General features: G+C 43.3%; 1 protein-coding gene and 2 long non-coding RNA genes across 4 annotated transcripts; 2 read left to right on the top strand and 1 right to left on the bottom strand.

Moving 5' to 3' along the window:
* The first annotated feature begins 3,381 nt into the window (after window positions 1–3,381).
* Window positions 3,382–14,639, top strand: LOC144296299 (uncharacterized). The gene is made up of 3 exons (XR_013363463.1): window positions 3,382–3,533; window positions 4,169–4,231; window positions 14,281–14,639. It is a non-coding gene; the product is annotated as an uncharacterized LOC144296299 (long non-coding RNA).
* On the top strand, window positions 8,083–13,857 carry LOC144296310 (uncharacterized). Its single transcript, XR_013363477.1, has 2 exons — window positions 8,083–8,773; window positions 12,160–13,857. It is a non-coding gene; the product is annotated as an uncharacterized LOC144296310 (long non-coding RNA).
* SELENOS (selenoprotein S) lies at window positions 14,251–23,692 on the bottom strand. Of its 2 annotated transcripts, none has more exons than XM_077869409.1 (5): window positions 23,539–23,692; window positions 22,475–22,609; window positions 20,380–20,486; window positions 16,843–17,011; window positions 14,251–14,831 (listed from the first exon to the last, which is right to left on the bottom strand). In XM_077869409.1, the coding sequence occupies exons 1-5, from the start codon at window positions 23,612–23,614 to the stop codon at window positions 14,752–14,754; spliced, it is 567 nt and encodes a 188-aa protein (XP_077725535.1). In that variant the 5' UTR covers window positions 23,615–23,692; the 3' UTR covers window positions 14,251–14,751. The 2 variants fall into 2 exon arrangements, with proteins under 2 accessions (XP_077725535.1, XP_077725524.1); XM_077869398.1 differs by having other exon boundaries at window positions 23,470–23,629.
* Between the last annotated feature and the right edge of the window lie 446 nt (window positions 23,693–24,138).

Raw genomic sequence — 24,138 nt, 5'->3', positions numbered from 1 at the left:
ATTGAGTTTTGAGGGTTTATATATTCTGAAGATGAGTCCTTTATCACATATATGATTCGCAAATATATTCTCCCAGTCCGTGGATTATCTTTTTGTTGCCTTAACAATATCTTTCAAAGTGCAGACACTCTTAGACTGTGCTTTTCCTGCTGTAGCTAAGAAAAATTTGCCTGACTCAAGATTATAAAGGTTTTTCTTATGTTTTCTTCCAAAGTTTTATACTTTTAGGGTTTGTATTTAGGTCTATCAACTGTAGGAGATTTAGACCAAAGCTCATTTTCTCGTAAATAATATCAAGTGTTTTCAGCACAATTTATTGAAAAAGACCAGCTTTTCTCCACCAAATCGCATAGACTTTATTAAAATTAGTTTTCCATATATATATGTGTGTGTGTGTGTGTGTGTGTGTGTGTGTGTGTTTATTTCTAGATTTTCTAATCTGTTCCATTGATCTATTTATCCATCTCAATACCAACACTACTCTATCTTGGTTATTGTAGCTTTGTAATAAGTCTGGAAATCAGGTAATCTGAGACCTCCAACTTGGTGTTTATTTTTTAACTTGTTTTAGCTATTCTAGATAACTTTATATTCTATATAAATTTTAGAATCACCTTGTCAGTTTTTACAATGATGCCTGCTGGAATTTTGATAGATAGCACCTTTAGCTCAATTGGGACAGAAATGTCATCTTAACAATATGAAAAATTCTGACTTATGAACATAATATATCTTATATAAGTCTTCCTTAATTTCCCTCAACAATGTTTTATAGTTTTTAAAATACAGGTATTGGGACGCCTGGGTGGCTCAGTGGTTAAGCGTCTGCCTTTGGCTCAGGGCATGATCCCAGAGTTCTGGGATGGAGTCCCGCATCAGGCTCCTTGCATGGAACCTGCTTCTCCCTCTTCCTATGTCTCTGCCTCACTCTCTGTCTCTCATGAATAAATAAATAAATTCTTAAAAATAAAATAAAATAAAATACAGGTTTTTATATGTTTTGTTAGATTTATGTATTTTTTATTTTTGATAATGAGAATATAATTTTTAAATTTCATTTTCCTGCTTTTTATGGGTAGTATATAAAAATACAATTGACATCTGCATATTGATCTCATGTTCTGCAACCATGCTAAATTTACTTAGTAGTTCTAATAACTGCAGTTCCATCTGATTTTCTACACAGATGATCATGTCATCTGCACATAATGATAGTTTACTTCTTCCTTTCCAATCTCCATAGTACTGATTTCCTATATTTATTTTGTTACACTTGTTACAACCTCTAATGTTGACTAGAAGTGTCTGATCTTGGGAGAAAAGCGATCAGTGTTTTACCTTTAAGTGTCCTGTTAGCTGTAGGTTTTTGGTAGATATACTTTATCAAGTTCAGGAAGTTTCCTTCTATTCCTAGTTTGCTGAATTTTATTAGGAATTGATGTTAAGGGGTGTCTGGGAGGCTTAGTCGATTGGGTGTCTACCTTTGGCTCAGGTCATGATCCCAGGGTCCTGGGATCAAGCCCAGCATGGAGCTCCTTGCTCAGCTGGGAATCTGCTTCCCCCTCTTCTTCTGCCCCTACCCACTGCTTGTGCTCATTCTCTCTCAAATAAATGAATAAAATCTTTTTTTAAAAAAAGGAATTGATATTAAATTTTGTTAAGTGCTTTTTCAGTGCCTATTGAGATGATCATATGATTTTTTTCTTAGTTTTTTAATATAGTGAATTATACTGATTTTCAAATATTAAACCAACCCCACTTGATTATGATATCATGAACACTCTACTTTTTTAAATTATAGAATTTATAAAACTCAACTTCATAAAATTTTGTTTAGAATTTCTATATCTATGTCCATGCGGGGTGTCTTGAGATATTGGTCTGTAGTTTTTCTTTTTGTTTTTTTGTGATTTTCATATAAGGGTAATACTATCCTCATAAAATGAGTTTAGAAATATTCCCTCCTCTTCAATTTTCTGGGAGAGTGTGTGTAGAATTTTTTTCTCTCTGGATCTTATTTTGGATTATTTTTATGGCCCTGCCTTCAAGTCCACTATCTTATCTTCTGCAATGTCTAATCCCACCAAGTGTTAACCCCACCCAGTGTATGCTTTTTCTCAGACATTGTAGTTTTCATCTCTAGAAATTCTGTATGAGTCATACATATATGACTCATATATATATATATATGTATATATATATACACACACACACACACACACGCACACACATATATAATCTTCCATGTCTCTACTTAACTTTTTGAGTATATAAAATATAGTTCTAGTAAATGTTTTAATGATCTTCCTGTTAATCCTAACATCTCTGTCAATTATGAGTCAGTTTCACCTGTTTTTTCCTCAGTATGGGTCATGTTTCCCTGCATCTTTGCATGCCTGGAAATCTTTGATGCCAGAGATTATGAAATTTGCCTCATTGGGTCCTGATATTTTTGTATTCCCATAAATCTTGAGTTTTAGCCTGGGAAGCAATTAAGTGCCTTGGAAGTAGTTTGATCCTTTTGGGTCTGGCTTTTATGGTCGTTAGACAGGTTGAGAAGAGTGCTTAGTCCAGACTAATTATTTTCTGCTACGAGACAAGACTTTCCTGAGTACTTTACCCAATATCCTATTAATTACTACATTTACCCAATATCCTATTTTTCCTACATCCTATATATCCTACATTTTCCACTCTGATTGGTAAGAACAGGCACTTTTCCTGGCCTTCTGTTAATATTTGAGGGGGACCCTCCGCAGATTTCCAGAATTCTGTCTATAGTTCTCTTTTCTAGGGGTACTCTGTCTTGCAAACTCCAGTCACTTGAGTCTCCCCCAACTTTCATTCAGCCTCTTCAACTCTGGGAGTCAGCCAGGTCCCACTTGGGCTCACTCTTCTTGTTTTCTCTTAAAGATTTTATTTTTTAAGTAAACTCTACACACAGCATGGGGCTCAAATTTGCAACCCTGAGATCAAAAGTTGCATGCTCTACCTACTGAGCCAGCCAGGCACCTCCTGGGCTCACTCTTCTATATTGTACCTTGGAACTCTGAAATCAGTAACTAGAGGAACCATATGACCATCTTGCATGTTCCCATTTATCTAGGATCACTGCCTTTCATTATCTGATGACTAGCATGTTGAAGCGTTATCTATTTGATTTGGTTGTTTCAAGTGGGTGGGTAAATGCAGACACTGCTATCCCCATTGTGGCTGGAAGTGGAAATCCAAAAAGAGAGAGCTTCATATAAAGAATTGTTTACTAGATACAAAGCTGTTAACTTCACCAAAGAGTAAGGGAAAACGCTAAGATACCATGGAAGGAGTAGCTATGGAAGCAGCTACTATTCCTAGGACTGAGCGAACAATGGTAAGAGGTTAGGATTCTTACAACTTAGAATCTTAGAGGAAGGGCCCCACTCAGACATCTGAGGAGGGGACCCTGGTAGTCTCTCCTGTGTTAGGGAAAACTGAACCCCATGAGCTACTGCTATAAGGAACTGCCTCTGCTGGAGTGAAGAAGCATAGCTGGGGTAATGCTCATAGGAAAAAAGAGGCAGACAGGAGAGAAAAGCCCTTTCACCACCCTTTTCAGCCTTGCAGCCTCCCTCTAGCACCTCCACCATTGGTAGTGGCTAACAAGGAGCTGCTGGCCAAGCAGAAATGTGGTTTGCCAAGTCCCAATCTATGCATCACAATCACTACCCACAGGAGAGTAGGACTAAATCTAACAATTAATAACCAGTTCACCAACCAAGGGAATAGTGAGTAGACTTCTCAACAAGGTGGAGAATGCCAATCCTTCTGCATACTTGTTTAGTTTCTAGAGTATGAATCAGCCCTTAATGTTAACATATTATACTGCACTGCAGGCATTATCAGAATATGTAATCCAATTATCCACAAGCCATGGCTGGCAAAAACTTGGCTAGATTTACTGCAAAAATATATCATGGCCTGATTATAACTGCAAGAAGATGAAAAAGTCTAGATAGCCAATAATAGGGGAATGGTTAAATTATGGTAGAGACAAGCAATGGGGTAGTATGATATTCTTTTATATTACATGTTATGTTGTGATATGTTATTTTAACAGTCGTAAATTTGCTCACATTTTTACCTCTTTTGTTGTTCTTCATTCCATCCTGCTTCTCCAACTTCCAACCAGGATCATTTTCCTCTATATTGAAGAACACCTCTTAGAATCTCCCTTGGTGCAGGTCTGCTGATTGTAAGTTCCTCAGTTTTTGTCTAAAAATGTCTTTATTTTGCCTTAATCATTGAAAAATAGTTTTCCTGGGTAGAGAATTCTAGGGTGGCAGTTGTTTTCTTTCAAGTCACTGTAGATCTCATTCCAGTGTCTGCTGGTTTCCAGCAGTTATTATGATAGAAGCCAGCTATCGATCTGACTAATCATCAAGAATAAGCTCCTATAAAGATGTTGTTTCCCTATGGCTGATTTTTAAGTTTTTTCTTTGTCTTTGGTTTTCAGTAGTCTTTTTTTTTTTTTTAGGATTTTATTTGTTTATTCATGAGAGACAGAGAGAGAGAGAGGCAGAGACACAGGCAGAGGGAGAAACAGGCTCCATGCAGGGAGCCCGACGTGGGACTCGATCCCTGGACCCGGGATCACACCCTGAGCCAAAGACAGATGCTCAACCACTGAGCCACCCAGGTGTTCCAGTTTTCAATAGTTTTACTGTATTATGCTTAAGTGTCTTCTTTGTATTGAATCTGATTGGGATCTGTCAGGTTTTTGAGTCTGTGGATTGATGTCTTTTATCAGGTCTGGGAAATATGTCTACCATTATTCCTTCAAATAACACTTCTGATTTTCTCTCTCCTCTTCTACTGTGACTACAATTCCAAATACGTTAGAACTTCTCTCTATATCTATGATGTATCAACTACAATCTTTACCTTGTCTTCTGTATTATTCAGCAGTTTTATTTCTTTGCTTCATTCCAGAATGTTTATTTTGACCTATCTCACAACTGATTCTTTCTTTAGTTTTGACTAATCAGCTATTAAACATGTCCATGAACCAGTATTTTCAGTTACCAACTTGTTTTCAACCCTAAAATTTATTTTTTTTTTAAAGTCCTATGTCATTTTTTGATGTTTTTCACTTCTTTGACAAACATTTCAATCTTGCTTTTTTATCTCCTTGTACACGATAAACATCTCTGTTTACAGCATATTTTGTGGTACTGGGAGTTTAATGTCTTGGATCCCTGAGAGTCCATTGCCTGTTGTCTTTCCAGTTCTCCCTTATGTGGTCTTGTTCCCTCATATGTCTAATTATCTTTGATTGTGAGCTGGAAAGTTATGTGTGGAAATAATTTGAAGTCAAGGATAGGCTTGCCCTCCTTCAGAGAAGACTGTGATTGCTTCCGTCAGGCATCTGGGAACAGTTACAGTCCACGTTCATTCCGGTACCAGGCTGAGATTTCTCTGAGCCACCAAAATGATGGGAAGCCAGGCTGCAAACTCCGCTCAGGCCTTTAAAGTCAGGGTTGAGGGATTTACCAAGGTTCTCACCCTTGGCAGGCCCCTAATTCAGACAATGTTTTCTAGTCTTGAGAGGCCAGAAATGAATGCAGCTCAGTCTCTCAGATATCTCTAGTACACTCACAAATGTCCCAGGACAAAAAAAATGGGTACCAGTGTTCTTTGTACACCTTACAGTGTTACTGTACCCTATGCCAAGATCTTGACCTAATGATTGCATGATTTAAAAAAATGTGAAACCTGGGCAGCCCTGGTGGTGCAGCGGTTTAGCGCCGCCTGCAGCCCAGGGTGTGATCCTGGAGACCCGGGATCGAGTCCCACGTCGGGCTCCCTGCATGGTGCCTGCTTCTCCCTCTGCCTGTGTCTCTGCCTCTCGCTCTAGCTGTGTCTCTATGAATAACTAAATAAAATCTTAAAAAAAAAAAAAATGTGAAACCTATCTTGAATAGTTTTTTAGTTTCTTTTAGAAGGAAGCCTGGCCTGAATCACAGTAGAGGATGCTACTGAAAGCATCTTTTCTCCACTTGAGGGTCAGAGTAGTCAATGCCAATTGTGAGGCATATACAATGTAATCTTTTAAAAAGATTTTATTTATTTTACAGAGAAAGAGAACACAAGCAGGGGGAGCATCAGGCAGAAGGAGAGGGAGAGGCAGGCTTCCTGCCGAGCAGGGAGCCTAATGCGGGGCTTCATTCCAGGACCCTGGGATCATGACCTGAGCTGAAGGCAGATGCTTAACTGACTGAGCCACCCAGGTGCCCCTGTATGATGTAATTTCTTTTTAAAAAAATTCAAGTTGTTTTGCCACTTATTAGCAAGTCACTTTACTTTTCTGAGTCTGTTTCTTCATGGATCAAATGATAGGAATAATCTATTTTACAGGGTTAGAGTAGATGACGGATGTGAAATTGCTTTGGGACAAAGGCAAAAAACTCAAATACTATTATTTTGGCATTTTCCAAATGTAATTTTGCTTTTTACTAATAAAAATGAAGCTCTAGAAGTAAGTGGTTGAAGTATCTTTTTCAAATAAATGAAATGTTTATTTGAATTAGTCAAGCTCTTGAAGTTTGTGTATGGGTTCATCTATATTTTTTAAAGATTTTATTTATTTTATACAGAGAGAGGGGAAAAAAAGCAGCGGGGGGGGAGGGACAGGCAGAAGGAGGGGGAGAAGCAGACACCCCCATTAAGCAGGGAGTCTAATGCAGTCTTCATCTCAGGACTCTGGGATCATGACCTGAGCTGAAGGCAGACGCTTAACTGACTGAGCCACCCAGGGGCCCTGAGTTCAATCTACATTTAAAATAGTTTTGGGTTCTTGGTTACTTGGATATGATCAGCTTCTAAAAATTTATTGTGCTGTATCCACGATGTGTGGATTTTGTGTATATGATTTTATATTTCAATAAAATGTTTAAGAACCAAAAATTTGTATCTTATTTGAATAGGTAATATATGCACATGGGATAACATTTGAAAGGTAGAAGGGGGTGGAAATATAGTTTTTCTCTTATCCTGATCTTCAACCTTTCAGTTTCACTCCTCAGCAGCTACCACTGCTGGTTTCTTTTGTATTGCTCCAGGGATTATATTATGCATATCAAAGCACATGTGTGTATATACATGTGTACATACATGATTCTGTTTTTTAAACTCAGTGTCGGCATCTTATACATGTGGTTCTGCAGCTCGCTTTTTTCACTTAATATAAATCATTCTGTAGCCATACTTACAGATTCACTTACAGTTATAGGTACTTGGTATTGTATTGTATGGATATTCCATGATTTGTGTACTCATATGATATGCCACCCTTTTGTACTACGTGCCCAAGAATATTACTTATACACCTTTCGTGTGAATGTATTTTAGGATACATTTCTAGAAGAGGAAATGCTGATTTAAAGAGCGTGTCCAGGAGTGCCTGGGTGGCTGTTAGTTAAGCATCTGATTTTGGCTCAGGTCATTACGTCATGGGTCATGAGATGGAACCTTGTGTGGGACTCCATGCTCAGCAGGGAGTCAGCTTGAGATTCTCTCACTCTGCCCCTTTCCCAACTTGTGCTGTCTTTCTCAAATTAATAAATAAATCTAAAAAAAAAAGTGTGTCCATTTAAAATTCTGATATATCCAGATTGTTTTCTGTAGAAGTTGTACTCTGCACTCCCATCAACAATGTATGAGATTTAAGGGTGTCTGGTTCCCCATACCCTTGCCAATATGTTAAGCTTAAGTTATTGTCTTTCCATTTGCTAGTTTGATAGGAAGAAAAAAAAGGAAAACACAGATATTGCCTTGTATTCCTTCAAATGGATGATGGGCAGCCCGGGTGGCTCAGCGGTTTAGTGCCACTTTCAGCCCAGGGCGTGATCCCGGGGTCCTGAGATCGAGTCCTGCATCAGGCTCCCTGCAGGGAGCCTGCTTCTCCCTCTGCCTGTGTCTCTGCCTTTCTCTCTCTGTGTGTCTCTCATGAATAAATAAAATATTTTTAAAAAATAAATGGATGAGGCTGAACATCTTTTTCATATGTTTAGAACAATTTTAATTTTCTATGAAGCTTATCATTTTCGTTTTTAGTACATCTTCCTATTGATTTGTTGGTCTTCTTTTTATTGGTTTGTGGTTTGCAAATCCTTTGCTAATTTGTCCTTTAACGTTGTGGTTGTTTTAGCCACAGAAATGTTTTATTCTTATGTGGCTGTATATATTAATCTTGCCCTTAGACATAAAGATTTCATAGTATAAAGATGTTGATTCTCACAAAATTACTTTTAATAGCTGAATATAAACCCAATAAAAATACAAGTGACCCTTCCGTCCCTTCTCCCTCCCTTCAAAACTAGATATCTCCCTAGACCCTGCCTATCCTTTTGTATGCAGTCTCCTTATTAGCCTCTTCTTGATTACCCAGTTCATGCAGGCCATCTGTTTCCAGCAAGACCCCATCTGCTAAATACAATGAATGTCCTGGGAGTGGGTCTAGGAAACAGACCCTCAAAATAAGATTGGGGACTGCATTGTTCCCATATTTAAGAAGTGGGTAATGGGACACTGGTAAACCATGGCATGCAGTGGCATCTCAGGCATTCAACATGTCACTGATGATGTCATAGGAGAGGAATGCAAAACAATGGGAGATCTAAGGGCTGAGAAACACACCTTGTGGCAACAAAAGGGACAGGAAAGGCAGTGAGGTCACCTGGCCACTTCTGATGGTCCCTGAGTATAAAGGGAGAACAGGGAAAAGGACAAACTGAAGGTAATTATTTATGGTCAATGCAGAACCCAAGTGGGAAATCAAAAGCCCAGATGGAATTCCTCGCTGTCTATAGTTGCAGGAGAAATGGCTGCCCCCAGGACCTGACTGCAAGGGTTGCAGAGTTGCAATGCCAGTTAAACACTCAGCCTTGTCTGGTCTTTCACGCTAAGGACACTGATAGGAAAGAGGGGGACCCTGAGCTATGGGTTGATGCAGAGGAGGCTGAAAACTTTGACCTCTAAACCCCTTTGCCTCAGCCCCTGCCAGCTTTCCCTGCAGGAGCGTCCTTCCATGAACACACCTGAGGCAGCTGCCTTTCCTATGGATCCCGATTACAACCTCAGGACTCACCCTCTCCCTCTCCTCAGGGCCTCCGGGCCACAATAAGAGTTTGATCCCACCACGTCCCAGATGGAAAAGTTACCAGGCCTGCCATGGGAAGGCAGAGCTCCACACTGATATGTGTGGCAGGACCTCATCCATCTGTGCTGGCAGGAGTCTGGGAAGCATAATAGTAATGGACTCCAAGGGTGTCAGAAGAACAATGAATTATCAAAGGCTTTCTGGAGCCAAACTTCTCAAAATGAAATCCAGGAATTTATGTGCTGGCTGGAGCCCTGGGGAATGGTACTCAAATCTGCTAGATTTCTCATTTGAAGCCTGTGGTCCAAGTAGCCTAGAGTCAGCACCCTCAGATGCTGGCCTGAATGGACTGCCATTTATGGCTCCCTGCAGTCCATATTACAGTTCTAAAGGGAAGAGTCCAAAACTGAAGTGTCTGCAAGGCCATGTTCTCTCCAATGGCCCTAAGGGAGGGTCCTTCCTTGTCTTTTTTAGTCCTGGGAGCCCCAGGTGTTCCTTGGCTTGGGGCTGTTTCACCCCAATCTCTGCCTATTTTCACATGGTTGTCTTCTGTCCACGTGTCTCCTTGTAAGGACACCAATTAGTAGGAGCTGAATTGTGTTCCCAGAAGTCACATGTTGGGGATCCCTGGGTGGCACAGCGGTTTGGCGCCTGCCTTTGGCCCAGGGCGCGATCCTGGAGACCCGGGATCGAATCCCACGTCAGGCTCCCGATGCACGGAGCCTGCTTCTCTCTCTGCCTATGTCTCTCTCTCTCTCTCTCTCTCTCTGTATGACTATCATAAATAAATTTAAAAAAAATTAAAAAAAAAAAAAAGAAGTCACCTCAGAATGTGACCACATTTGGAGAAAGGGTCTTTCAAGCCATAATTACACTAAAATGAGGCCTTAGGGTGGGCCTTGATCCAACCACACTGGTGTCTTTAAGAGAGGAGATTGAGACACACAGATAAAGGATGCATGTCCACAAAGAAAAGACCATGTGAGGAGGCAAGAGGGCAGCCATCTCTGAGATGGGAGGAAAGCAAGCCTCCAGAATTATGAGAGAAAAAATTTCTGGCAAGCCACCCAGTCTGTGGTGCTGTGTGATGGCAGCCCTAGCAGACTGATATGCTAATTACACTGGGTTAGATCCTACCCTAATTCAGCAGGACCACGAATGACCTCATTTTAACTTGATCATATCTGCAAAGACTCTATTTAAATGAAGTCACATTCACAGGTCTTGGGGGTAAGGACTTCCAACATTATCTTTTGCAGGACATATTTCAACCCACCAGAGCATCAGTTGACTAGTTTGGCTGATATTATATTGTCCTCAGGGGCCCCAGATTTCAGCTGAGCTCAGCCAGTGGGAGGTACTGGCAGGGAAATGGTGGGTGGGAAAGTGGGATAAGAGTCTTTATTCTGGTTCCTTCTCACTGCTAAGTGAGCATTGGCTCTCTCTACTCCAGGCCCGTCTCTGTCAGGCGGCTTTCTCCATACAGGCCCTCTACAGGTTCTGGTAGTTGTTCTTTTTGTGGATCTTCAGGCTCATGGGGTGGGGAGAGGGCGGAGGGGTGGCGGCGTCAGTGGCTCCTCAGTATTGCCAGCTGCCCCCTCTTCTATACCTTCCCCTTATTGGATTCCTTAAACCCCATCTACACCTTTGCAGTTAGCTCCTTTACTGACTACCCATCAACCAGTTGAGTGAGGCATGTCTCCTGCTGGGCCCTGCCAATTACCAGGGCATGTTCTAGGCTTTTAGGATTGCGGCATGGTGTATATTTATCAGAGCAGGATTCTTCCCCTTTGCCAGGCAATTCTCTTGATTATAAACTTGGGGATGGACCTTAAGGATCAAGTGGGGGCAGCCTTGATCCAGACTGGGGATTTCATAGGCTGAAAGATGGACATTACAAGATTGAAGAGGATTTACAGTATGTCCACTGCAAATAGCAAATTTCTTTCCCTTCTCTGCATCTCGTGTATGGTTTTTGCTTCTTCCATTGAGAAGCAGTCTTCTTCCACCCTTTGCATTGGGCTGGATTTAGGGATTGCTTTGGCTGATGGGATGATGGCAAATGTGAAGCAAACAGACTTGGAAAGGTTTAGCCCACTATTCTTAGAACCAAACCATCACGTGAACAAGCCTAGTTGGGCTGCCAGAGATTGAAAAATGCATGGCCTGTCACCTGCTGCCCAGCTGAGAGCCAGCCAACCAGTGAGTGTCCATCTGTGGTATCCACAATGCCACGAACATTGGTCACCTTCTTGCCTTTTCTAACTTCTGACTAACTATAGCATTTAGTGGTCAGGGAGATAAGGAAAAAAAAGCACTGAGGAATGGCCAGAAAGGTAGGAGAAAACCAGTCACATGTAGAGTCCTAGAAATCACGAGACCAGGGTTTTTCAAGTGTTTTTCAATTTTCAAATGATCCTCGCTTAAGGCGAGTACTGAGAAAGATCCATCAGACTTGATACCACAGGTGACCCTGAAGACGACTTTGGTGAGGAAGAGGAACAGGAGAGAGAAAATTTGTTCAGGGAGGAAGTTCACAAAGGGAGTGGTATAGGCATTCGTGGAAGTAAAACACAGTGTGGTGTTAGGGCAGACAAGAAAGGGAGGATTGCGTGGGGAGGGAGGGTAAGATGTGACCAAGCAGTCCACCAGTTTGCAATCTGATGACCCAGTGAGAGCCTGGCCAGCGTGAAGCAGAGGGTAGGGAGAGAGGCAGAGAGCAGGCCAAGCCAACTCAAGGCTTGAGCTATAGGGAAAGGCACGAGAGGGAGCCTGGGCTTGGTTTATTTGACATGGCCATGTTCTTGTTGGAATGCAAAGCATGTGTGAATATTGATGAAGAGCTAGAAGAGATGGCAGGGGGGAAGGGAGAGGATGGGGAGGCGAAAATGGAGTCTGGGGAAAAAAACATATGGGATCCAAATGACTGTCTTTCTCCTCATGTACAGAGGCAGGTGTACTGGCCAAAGCTAGAACTCCACCTACCAGTTTCAACTAATGATTCATGTGTATTTTTGCCCAAGAACCTACTGACATTGCTCCGGAAGGACTGGATCACACATTCGTCACTGAAAACTTATAGCTCCCAAGTATCTACACACCAGTTCCAAGCTGCCATCCCAGCTGCAGCCCTTCCACGGAGGGATGAGGCAGTGTCCTGTCCGGTTCGACATGGCTCTCCTAGCCCTGGCCAACTCCCTTCTTCCCCACAGGCCTCAAGTTCTGGCCCCACTTCTTTATCCATTCAAGAGGAGAGCAAAACTCACCTTCCTGGGCTACCTCTGTCTACCCTTCTGGAATGCTTCCCGCCCTAGGCTTGTACCACACAGTTTTCACCCCATTATTCACTATTCCACACAACTGTTTCAGTAGCCAGATCAAGCTCCCCACCCTGGTTATCCATAGCCCTTGGCTGTTAGGAACACAAGGGTGAGGTTGAGGGGTATCCCTGGGTGGCTCAGCAGTTTAGCGCCTGCCTTTGGCCCAGGGTGTGATCCTGGGGTCTCGGGATCAAGTGCCGCATCAGGCTCCCTGCATGGAGCCTGCTTCTCCCTCTGCCTGTGTCTCTGCCTCTCTCTCTGTCTCTCATGAATAAATAAAATCTTAAAAAAAAAGAAAAGAAACAAGGGTGAGGTTGACCATGGTGATCAAGGCTCAGAATTCAAGCATTATTCCTTCCTGTGTGCTCGTGACTAATTTCTAGTCATGAATTATGGAAAAAAGAGGTGTGAGGAAAATGAGTCACATTTCAGAGTAGATTAAAACATGTCCTTCTACTTCTAAAATGAATCACAGAGAAGAACTAAACACAAGTTTTCAGCTACAGAAAACACATGAAGAAAAAAAAAAAGAAAGAAAGAAAACACATGAAGGAAAGAATTATTAAAGTTCCCTTAGAGACCACAAGGGAATCTCTCTCTCCATGCAAACAAATCTGGATGAAATACTTTAATCCAAGTCTGAAACTTCCCATGTTATAAACCTTCTATGCTGGTAAAAAGCCAATCTAGTTAACAATTGGAAATTTTGATCTCCAAAACCTCACAAGCCCCACCCTTGTTTTCACTGACCCTCTCTTCTGTCTGGAACCTCCAGTGTTCCCCCACCCAAAATTAAACTCGAATGTCTCTAAGATTCAGTTCTTAGTCTGGACTATTCCAACCTGTTTGTTTGTAAGTACACTGTTCTTCAAGTGTCTTGGTTATTGCTCTCCCCAATGCTCCCCAAGAGACTGTAAGTTCCATAGGAGCAGATTATATTTTTTCCTTTATATATAGCAAGGAAGACAACCCCAGAATACTTCACACATATCAGATACTCAATAAATGTCAACCAATGTATACATGAGACCACTCTAGAATATTTTTCTGGCTAATTAACCTGCACTATTTTGTTTCCTTCTTATGATCTTGACTTGACTTGACAGCAGGATCAGTAAACTACAGCACATAAGCCAAATCCAGCCCATGAGCTGAGAATTTTTTGGTTTTCAACATTCCTTTAAAAAAAAAAAAGGGGGGGGGATCCCTGGGTGGCTCAGCGGTTTAAGCACCTGCCTTCAGCCCAGGGCATGATCCTGGAGTCCCGGGATCGAGTCCCACATCGGGCTCCCTGCATGGAGCCTGCTTCTCCCTCTGCCTGTGTCTCTGCCTCTCTCTCCCTCTCTCTGTGTATCTCATGAATAAATAAATAAAATCTTTAAAAAAAAAAAAAAAAAAAAAGGCACAAACCCAACACTATGCATCCTGCACAGCCTGAAATTTTTACTGTTTGGTCCTTTACAGTGGACTATTGACAAGAATGTTAACAAATGAGTCCTGGTGCAAGGGGAATGACCCATAGGGCCCTTGTCTAGAGGTTTATCCTAGAATTTAGCAACTAGCTCTCAGCACCCGATTCTGTGGACAGACTTCAAGGGGCCTGCCCACTCTGGGAATCACTGTAGCTGACCGTCACTCCCCCTGCTCACCACAGGTGAGAAACAGTGAGCAGGAAAAGGCAGGAAAAGTAAGTAATAAGAGGAGGTTGTGGCATGATAGAAAGCTATTTCAGGTTTGGTAGACATATTCAAGTTCATAATGAAACGTCCTTGAATTTAATAAAGGTGCTAAAAATGTTTTTTTGTATTTTTTTAATATTTACAGTTTCTTTTTTACAAAGTTCTGTACATAAAAATAAATATACAGAAACAACCCCATCAACTGTCTGCATCAGTAATCCTCGCTGGTGGGCTCACCGTTTACAAGGAAGACATCATTCAACGCAACCTGTCACAGAGACTGTCCTACCAGCAACAACTTCTAACTTGAAGAACCATTAATTTTATCAAGATTGTTAATCACCTGGAGGGCTTTATCTACCACCTAGAAATTACCCATGAATCAATGAATGCAGTCACTGGCTTTAGTGAAGTGTGACCAACTGTCACTACTGCTAGTGGTGCTATTATCCTATGCTGACTTCAACCAATAAAGATGCATGTGTGGTTAAGAACAGAAATAAACCCCACTCCCCTTGGCTAGTCACTGTGAAAAGCATGCGCGTAAGGCAGTTGAATTGAGGGTTACGGATTCATCTTGCTAATGTCCAAAGTGACACTAACAAGATTCTTAGCCTCATCCACCAGATGACGGGCCTCTGCGTCCAGGTCTCCAGGAGCAGGCTCCACCTCCTTCACCAGACAGTGGGTTGTAACCTGGGATGAGGGAAAGGAAGCAAAAACACTGGGCACATTCTGCATCAAATATAAAATTGCGAGCCTGACATGCAAAGTTCTATTCTCACAGACATTTTCATAAAACTTTTAGCTACCATGTGAAAAAAATATTCTGTGATTACACTTTGAATGAACTTTCTGGGGGAATAAAAGAAGTCATCCAGCATTTTGGTCTTAACTGCTCAAAAATGTAAAAATTCCCCCAAAACACACAAGAAATTTGCCCCAACAAACCTCTCAAGATGGCTGGATTTAAGTACATGAAGGCTTCTACAACAGTGCTTAATAAAATGTATACATTCAAATAAGGACAGTGCAAGCTACAGAAAATAAATTTAAAAAATATCAAAACAGAATGGAATTTGCCCCTACTACTGATCAGACCTGGGTAACATTCATGCCCTCACCCTCACTCCTAATCCCACCCACTCAGCTCCCAAAGTTAACAGACATTTGGTGACCAGGTTGAGTGCTCAGGCTTTAGGCCAGTGAGACCTTAACTGAGGTGGTTTTGCTCCTTACTTACTATGGGATCTTTGGGCAATAACTCCCTGTGCTTTGGTTCCCTTATTTGTAAAACCAAGCTACTCAGAGAGCATCTAGCTCAGGATCATTGGGAACACTGAAAGAGACCATACACATGAGCACATCAGATGTTACGTTTTCTACAATGTCCACTCTTCTCCTAAATATCACCACTGTTTGTTCTACAAAATATCCTTTCAGAAAAATTTTTTTAAAAAAGATTAGAGAGAAAGAGACAGAGAACAGAGTGCACAGGCATGCATGTGCATGGAGGGGGTAGGGCACACGGCAGAGGGAGAGGGTGAAAGAATCTCAAGTAGACTTCCCGCTGACTATGGAACCAAATTCAGGGCTTGATCTTATGACTCTGAGATCACGACCTGAGCTGAAACCAAGAGGTGGACGCTTAACAAACTGCGCCACCTAGGTGCCCTGATAAAGTTTTAAAATAGCATTTTCTTTTCAGATAGATCACTCCTCTAGCAAGCCAGCTTTGGGTTTCTGACGCAAAAAGGATGGGGCTCAGCCTTTATGGACAACCCAGCTTCTGTCCATGCTGCCTTGGAGCCCACATTCCAGTCTCCCTGTTGTCCTCCCAAGACGCCAGCCAGCCTTCCATGCCTCTGCCTCTTGCAACACCTCTGTGCAGAAGAAACCTTCTCCCCCAAAGGAGAAAAAAAGTATTCAGCCCAGATTCCTCCACAGTGTTCTGGTATCTTTGCCCCCTCCTCCCTCAGGATTAATGTGGAACTGCTAGCAGATCACAAACATTACTTATTTTCATTTGTAAGTCATGTCTTCCCAAAAGGATGTGAAAGACCTCAAGAATGGGATGGAAACAGACAGCAACCGTGTCACCTAGAGTGCAGGGGTCAGGGGTTGCACACAGAAAAAAGCTCTGGATGAACACCTGTTCGTGTCTCCTTGAGAGAGTTATTTGCAAGAAATAAGGTGGCCCTGGCTGGGAAGACAGAAACCATGGTGTTCTAGCCTCGTGACACTCATTCGCAAAATGTGCAAACTATCCTTTGCCCTACTTAATTCTCCCCTTCCTGTGTGGGAGCAGGGTGAGAGGCTTAAATATGAGAGCCACCATGCCAGTTACTCATGAGGGCCTTGACTGACCACCCCTTCCTATTTCTTAGGCAATGTTTACTTTACTGATTGGACATGGAGGCCTAGGAGGTTACAGGCCTTCTGGAAGCAGGATCTGCTCCCATACCCTCACCCTGGGATGCTGGGCAACAGGGACATTGGGCTCACCAGGGACATTTGGCTCACCAGGTTGGCAACCTCGAGCCATTAAGGGTTTCTTTTATTTATCCCATAATCCCAAGCTAGGAATTAGCTTCAATTTATAGATAATTAAAAAAAAAAAAAAAAAAAAAGGAAGAAACAGAATCTTGTTTTTAAAAGGTAAACCTACCCTGTAATTGCACAGAATACGTTAATATCTGGTACTCACCACCTCCCCGCAGAGGCTTTCGATCAGGTTTCCGTTTCGGCAGGACTGATGAAGTAGAAGGCCCAGGACTGTCTTCTTCCGGATGCTTTCTTGTATTTCCTTTGTAACTTTTCCCTTCTTGCATGCTATCCCACATTTCAATCTTCTGTCTCCTTTTTTGTTCCTCAAGCTAAGAAAGAATTGCACATTAATTCATAAGGTGCCATCTTTTTCAAAGAAAATGCTAATTTTGGCAATTTTTTCATTTATTTTTTTTTAAAGATTTTATTTATTCACGAGAGATACAAAGAGAGAGAGAGAGAGAGAGGCAGAGACACAGGCAGAGGAAGAAGCAGGCTCTATGCAGGGAGCCCGATGTGGGACTCGATCCCAGGTCTCCAGGATCAGGCCCTGGGCTGACAGCGGTGCTAAAATGCTGAGCCACCTGGGCTGCCCAATTTTTTCATTTAAAAGTCTTTGAAACCAAACCTTCACCCGAATTTTCTTTAGTTAATTATGTTGCTGTCATCTAGTGGTATAAGTTTGACTCACACAGAAATTTTTTTTTAAAGACTTTACTTATTGGGCAGCCCTGGTGGCTCAGGGGTTTAGCACTGCCTTCAGCCCAGGGCCTGATCCTGGAGACCCAAGATCAAGTCCCACGTCAGGCTCCCTGCATGGAGCCTGCTTCTCCCTCTGCCTGTGTCTCTGCCTCTCTCGCTCTGTGTCTCTTGTGAATAAATAAATAAAATCTTAAAAAAAAGAAAAAAAAAGATTTTATTTATTTATTTGGGAGAAAGAGAGACCATGAGCAGCAGAGAGGGGGAAATGGAGAAGCTGGCTCCCCATTGAGCTGGGAGCCTGATGTGGTGCTCGATCCCAGGACCCCAAGATCATGACCTGAGCTGAAGGCAGACACTTAATTGCCTGAGCCACCCAGATGCCCCTGTGTTTATAAACTTTAAAGAGAGCAAAAAGTGTCATAAGAAAGAAAATACCAATTCAGTTCTTCTAAAAGTTGCCCACAGTAGGACATTTTTGTGACATGGAAGAACTCTGACTTGGAATGGGTGAGTGTGGCTGCCAGGTCTGTTGCCACTTGGCTGAGTTACCTAAGGAAAGTCACTTATTCCTTCTGCTTTGCAGAATGAGAACGGATGTGATGTCAAAGTGCTTTGAAAGTCCAGTACTACTGGAAACATAAAGGAAAACTAATCTCAGCAGAAAATTGTACAGAACAACAAGCACTTGAGAACGCTTGCAAGCATAGAGTGAGCAGGCTCCCAAGGCGGGAGGGAAACGTAGTGCACTGGACCTTTGCCTCTGTCTGCCACTCTTGGAAGAGCAACATCCCCACCAGCAATCAGGAACCATGCCTTATGTGCACACAAGCTAATGTGCACTACACATTTCTCATTCCCCATGGAATCCAGATTCAAACTGCTGTTCATTCTGGTTCCAGTTAAACTGTGACACCAGAAGGATATGTGAGAAATCTCTGGAAGCACATCCACAAGATTTCTCCAAGGCTTTCAGGGTCCACTGCTCCTAAACCCCAATACCTGTTACCCCATGCTTCCACTGTCTGCAAGGACAAGAAGTCAAGGAGGAAATCATCTCTTGACCTGCAGGCTATTCTATACTCCTGGCTGACACACAGAACACCAGGATGGAACACAGCTGACAGATCCTGAAACTGTGAATAGGAGAGCCGATTCAGCTGTGGGCCAGGCAGACTCAACCCATTTGTTATTATTACTATGCTTGTAGTACAGGAAACAGAATTACATGTGCTGAAACAATCTTAAAACCAAATATGGATTTTTGTCCCTTTCCCAATTTTAGGAGGCTCACACTGCAATTTTACAAAGATTTTTTTTTCAGCTACTTCAGCAAACTGCATAAATGATCAAGCTATTTTACAGACACAAACTCAGACCCTGAAGTCAATTCTGACATGTAAAAGGAACTCAACTTATTCTATGGCTCTTGGAACAAAATAATAATAATTAAATGGTTGGAGATCAGTAAACATTAAAACAGAATGGATCAAAAATGGCATCTAAAAAAAAAAATGGCATCTATGTATACTATGCTGCCATTTCAATGAAAAATTCCTTTTTCTTAAAGATTTTATCTATTTATGAGACACAAGGAGAGAGAGAGACTGAGGCAGAGACATAGACAGAGAGAGAAGTAGGCTCCAGGCAAGGAGCCTGATTTGGGACTTGATCCCAGACCCCAGGATCATGGCCTGAGCTGAAGGCAGATGCTCAACCGCTGAGTTACCCAGGCGTCCCTCAATGAAAAACCTCTATGGGTATTTATATATGAACAAATATTGCTGGAAAAATACCTAAAAATCCTAATATGGAATGCTGGGCAGCAGGAGGTAGAAGAACAAAGAGATAGGAGACTTAATTTTCATGGTAGAGATTTTTTATAACAAACAATGCAATTTTTTTTTTTTTTACTTTGTATGATTAAAAAAATTGAGCAACAGCAATGTGCGAGTACATTCTGGTTAGTGATTGCATTTAAGTGGAAAACATGCAATTGAACACTGAAGAAGGTTGCTGAGACAGGGTGACCAAGGGGGAGGAACGTATGGAGTAGGTGTGCTGTTGTTTTGTCCTCCTGGGCTCCAGCCAAGCTGGGGAAACCAGCCATGTACTAGATGACTGTGCAGAAACCACAGGAGCCACTAGCAGTGGCAGAGAGGCACAGAACACTGAAAACACCACAGACACAAGCAAAAGCAACAGGAAGACCAATTTCTCTGATGCCCTCGAGCTAGCAGAGGCTTTCTTCTAAGAGGAAAAAGGGCCCAGAAACATCTGGACTGAAACTTCTTAGAAAGTAAAGTCTACAACTTGGTCGTTTCAGTTACACAGACTAGGTCAAATCTGGTGGGTGGTCTTGCTCCTGAGAAGGGCAGTACAACCCACCTGACCCCTCAAGTCACTTCCAACAGTTGTCATTGGTTCTTTCTTCCCTCTCCCCTTCTACTGCTCCCCAATGAAACCACCTGCCTTTAAAAAATCTTTCAAAACTCCGTCTCCTGCTCCCCATCTCACCCCTGGGTTGAGCCCACTATTGCCCTCCACCCCCTGACTCTCCTTCAATCCACTGAAGAATGACTAGATCCACCAAGCTAGATCGTGTGAGATACATGGTTTAAAACAGACAATGGAGCTAGAGCTGAACGTGGCATGGCACCTGGACACACAGTTTTGGGTGAGAATACAGTGTGAAGAAACTATTGGAAAGCAAAAAAGGTAAATAAAAGAACTTCCTTTTAAAAGAGTATTTTCCCCACAAACAGTAAGATATTGCACAAGAGAAGTGTGCCAACCAGTACTAAGCTAAGAGGAATCAATTCTGCCATAATTAGCTGTTCCCAGTACCCACCCTAACAGGGGGTGGGGTGAAGGAGACTTGCAGGCAAACCTGCTTGTACACACACACACACACACACACACACACACACATTCTTTTGCCCACTAAGCAGCAAAATATTTCTTAAGACCATGTATTCAAACTAAAACCAGCTCGTACCTGTCTTAGTTTTTCCTTATGCTTTTCAACTTGTGCGTTTAATTCTTCTTGCATTTTCAAACGAGCGGCTGCTAGAGCCTCCTGTCGTTTAACAACAACATCAGGTTCTAAAAGGTCAGGAAAAAATTTAATAAAAAAGATTCTTAAGGGTCCATATTATTAGGATACAGAAGTGCAGATGTCAGGCAATACAAAAACACGGACTTCAATATGACAATTCTCCCGTTGTGCATACATTTTACTGCTTATGAGGGCAGAAGACTGCTCTTACTGCCTTAGTTCTTAGCCCCAAAGATCCAGGGCACCAGAAATCCCTGCTAGAAATGCATATTTCTGGGCTCCCTCAGCAATTCCAATTCACAAGAGTCTGGCATAGTCCCGTGACTAAGGGGTACCTGAGATTCCATTTCACAACCTGGATTTCTAACATCCAGTCTCCAGGCTGACCAGAATTCGAGAAGACAACAAGGAAAGGTAAAATTTTCTAATCATTAGCCACACTTATTTAGCTCCGATCCCTACCACAAAGACGTAAAGATCCTTAGGCATCTTACCCTTGTTTCTACAGAAAAGAAAAATCCTTCCAGTTAGCCTTAATGGAAATAATGTTCCCAGCTTTATCTACGTTTTATCTGGTTTATAAAACAAAACAGAGTTATATAAATATACTGTCAAGTTCTCTATCTGCTCATCTATTCAGACCACCATGTTAAGAATCAGCAAGAGGCATCTACACAGTGGTATGGCTAATTTTTAAAGAAGAAAACAAAGTAGAACTATATGTTCACATCAGCACTATCCAAAAGCATAAGCAACCTGCTAGGTAGTGGAAAGAGAGTACTTAACTGAATCCACATAAAATGGGCCAAAGTAGCACATGTGTATGTGTGTAGTGGTAGAAAGACTGGAATTTTATCTTCAGAAACAAATCAAAATTATAGTTCCACTTCACAGAAATGTGATTTTTGGTAAAATCTGTAACTATCAGGGCATTCTTAAAATAAAATCAAGCACGGATTTTTTTTTTAACCAAATTTTCCTAACAAAGTTGTATAATAGCACAACATAACACTTTTGACTACACATTTACTTTTCGCAGTTCTTCATGAAAAAAAGCCTCTTTTAAAATGCCCAGCCTAAAAAAATAAATAAATAAATAAATAAATAAAATAAAATAAATTGCCCAGCCTATCATCTTATAAACCTATTCTTCAATTGTAAGAGCAGTCTCACACTGCTAACACTTCACTTGGAGAGATGGCTATACCAGGTGACTAAAGCTGTTTCCTAACACCACTGCCGCCCTCTTGAAATCCTGCATCTTATGCAAGATGCACAACTGCAATTTGTAATTTGCTGTCATATGTACAGCTAACAATAAAAAAGACTGAGAGAATGGCAGGGCCACACACAGAGTTTAATGGAAGAGCAGAGAGGTATGTCTGAAGGACATTCCTAAGCCTTTCCGCTAATGACAACTTTTGTGCTACATTTGCTTTTCTCCCCAAACTCAGTAACTCTGGTGGGTCAAAAGAAGGATTTGTATTTAATTGTGCTGCCACTCTCAAAACACTTGACATTTCTTTCTTTTAGATATGTTCTCAGAAACTAGCTTCTATCTACTGAAATGGCTACAGTTTCAGAGGGAATATGTTTTCAAAACAGCCAAGTATAGTTTGAAATCAGAGCTGATGAGGAAGTTGTGAAAATCAAAATGTGGTGGATATAAAGTCCTAAGGCTGAGTTTCTTGTCACTTGCAATGGTTCTAGAAATTTAGTAGGCAGAACCACAAGTAGGAGAAGCTGTGAAGTTTTCATTTCAATCCATCCTATAAGTAAAAAAACATTTAACAAAAAAATGCAGTGAGTGCTCTACACATCATGAAGCAGGTTTTCCATCTCATTAAAATCACCGAAATTTAAGGAAATAAAAAAGCGATTACACGTTCCCCAAAATTAGTTACAGAAGCATAAAAGGGGTTTCCTTTCGTACAAATTAGAATCATGGACTTCTTACTCTTCCTAATATGCTAACTTTTAAATACTAAAAGAAAGAGGTGTACAGGTGTATACCCTCCTGGTATCACGCACTAACCCACGGCTGCTTCAGCACGGTCCAGCTGCCTCTGCCTCAAGGCCCTCAGCCGGGTGGAAAGCTTCTGAAACACCACGTAGAGAAGGATGCAGCTGAAGACGATGTACCAGCCATAGGTGGCCAGCAGGGAGCCCACTGAAAAGCAGAACACAGTTGTGAAGAAACTGAACATCATGCCACTACTAGACTTTTTCATCAAATTCAACTAAGACGAGGCGTAGCTCCTCCCCTCAAAACCCAGAGTCCTGCCGAGGAAAGGGCCTCCTAAGTAGGCAATTAAAATAGGGGGATCCCTGGGTGGCGCAGCGGTTTGGCGCCTGCCTTTGGCCCAGGGCGTGATCCTGGAGACCCGGGATCGAATCCCACGTCAGGCTCCCGGTGCATGGAGCCTGCTTCTCTCTCTGCCTGTGTCTCTGCCTCTCTCTCTCTCTCTCTGTATGACTATCATAAATTAAAAAAAAAGAAAAAAATTAAAAAAAAAAATAGGAGCAGCACCATTCAAGGGTCGCCTTCTCAACCATCTGGGGAGTTGGGGGCAAGTGCGGAGGATGGAGGGCACGGCAGAGTGGGTTTTGGTGGGTGGAGGGAAGCGTATCGACTCGGGAGGGCAAAGGCCTTTGAGACCTCAGGGACATACAGAAAGGGTTGGCCGTGGGGGCCGCTGCAGCGCCGGGTGTGCGGTGGGGTGCGGTGGGTGACGTGAGCCCGGGAGGTGAAAGCCCAGCGCCGAGTGGCCACCGTTACCGCAAGCCGGGAAGGGCTTGCTTCGCATAAAATAAAGGATTCGCGCAAAGAAGGGTCAGGCCGGGCCGGGCCGGGCCGCGCAGAGAAGTGCGGTTCCGGGAGGGCCTCCGCGCGCGTTCCAGGTCCGCCTCCCGGACCTGCGTGCGGCGCCACCCGGCTGCCGCCCAGGCCTGCCCAGGCCTCCCCAGGCCTCCCCAGGCGTCCGCAGGCCTCCCCGGGCCCGCCCGGGCGCGCAGCGGAGGACGACCCACCGAACATGGCGGCGCCCGGGGGACAGGCGGTACAAGCCCGCGGCCCAGCGGCCCGCAGCTGCGACTCACCCGTGACGTGCAGGTAGCGCAACCCCTCGGTCTCCAGAGCCGGCCGCGCGGACAGCTGCTGGCCGTCCCGCTCCATGGCTGCGTCTACCCGCGGCGCCCGGCCGCGTCAGAGGGCGTCTTCCCCTTCCGGCCCGCCCCCACGTACACGTGGCGTGCGCCCTGCACCAGCGTCCCGGAGTCCTGGCCAATCGAGGCGCGACCCGGCCCTGGGGCTCGGCCAATCACAGTGAGGGCGTGGCCCACGGGGGCGTGGCCGGGAAAGCAGAGGGAGGCGGCGGCAGAGCGCGCCGGGCCTACCGCGCCCGGTCATCGTGAGCGAAGCCGCCTGACTTATCTGCCGGCCGACGTCGTCTGGCAGGTTTGCTTTTGTACTGATTGCACACCGAGGTCACGGGGGCGCGGGGGGCCTCCTGGAAACGGCTCCTGCGCCCACATCCTCGCCCCGGGCCCGTTGGGCAGGCGGACTCCCTGCAGGCGAGGGCTGCAGCCAAGCTCCGCCCCCGAGGGGTGCAGGTGAACCCCTGGCAGCCGCCTCCTCCACCTGCCCGGGTTGCATCTCAGGCGGAGGAAATCCCACCTCCCCTCACGGTTCTCCTCCTC

Source organism: Canis aureus, chromosome 2 (genome assembly GCF_053574225.1).
Source record: "Canis aureus isolate CA01 chromosome 2, VMU_Caureus_v.1.0, whole genome shotgun sequence".
Classification (NCBI taxonomy): domain Eukaryota; kingdom Metazoa; phylum Chordata; class Mammalia; order Carnivora; family Canidae; genus Canis; species Canis aureus.
Note: the sequence above shows the minus strand (reverse complement) of the source record. Positions and strands in the feature narration are given on the sequence as shown.

Coding starts and splice junctions, on each gene's coding strand:
- SELENOS (XM_077869398.1), bottom strand. CDS start 23,614: ATGGAGCGGGACGGCCAGCAGCTGTCCGCGCGGCCGGCTCTGGAGACC. Junction 17,012..20,379: donor ATAAGGAAAAACTAAGACAG/GTACGAGCTGGT, acceptor ATTCTTTCTTAG/CTTGAGGAACAAAAAAGGAG. Junction 14,832..16,842: donor AAAGCCTCTGCGGGGAGGTG/GTGAGTACCAGA, acceptor CCCTCATCCCAG/GTTACAACCCACTGTCTGGT.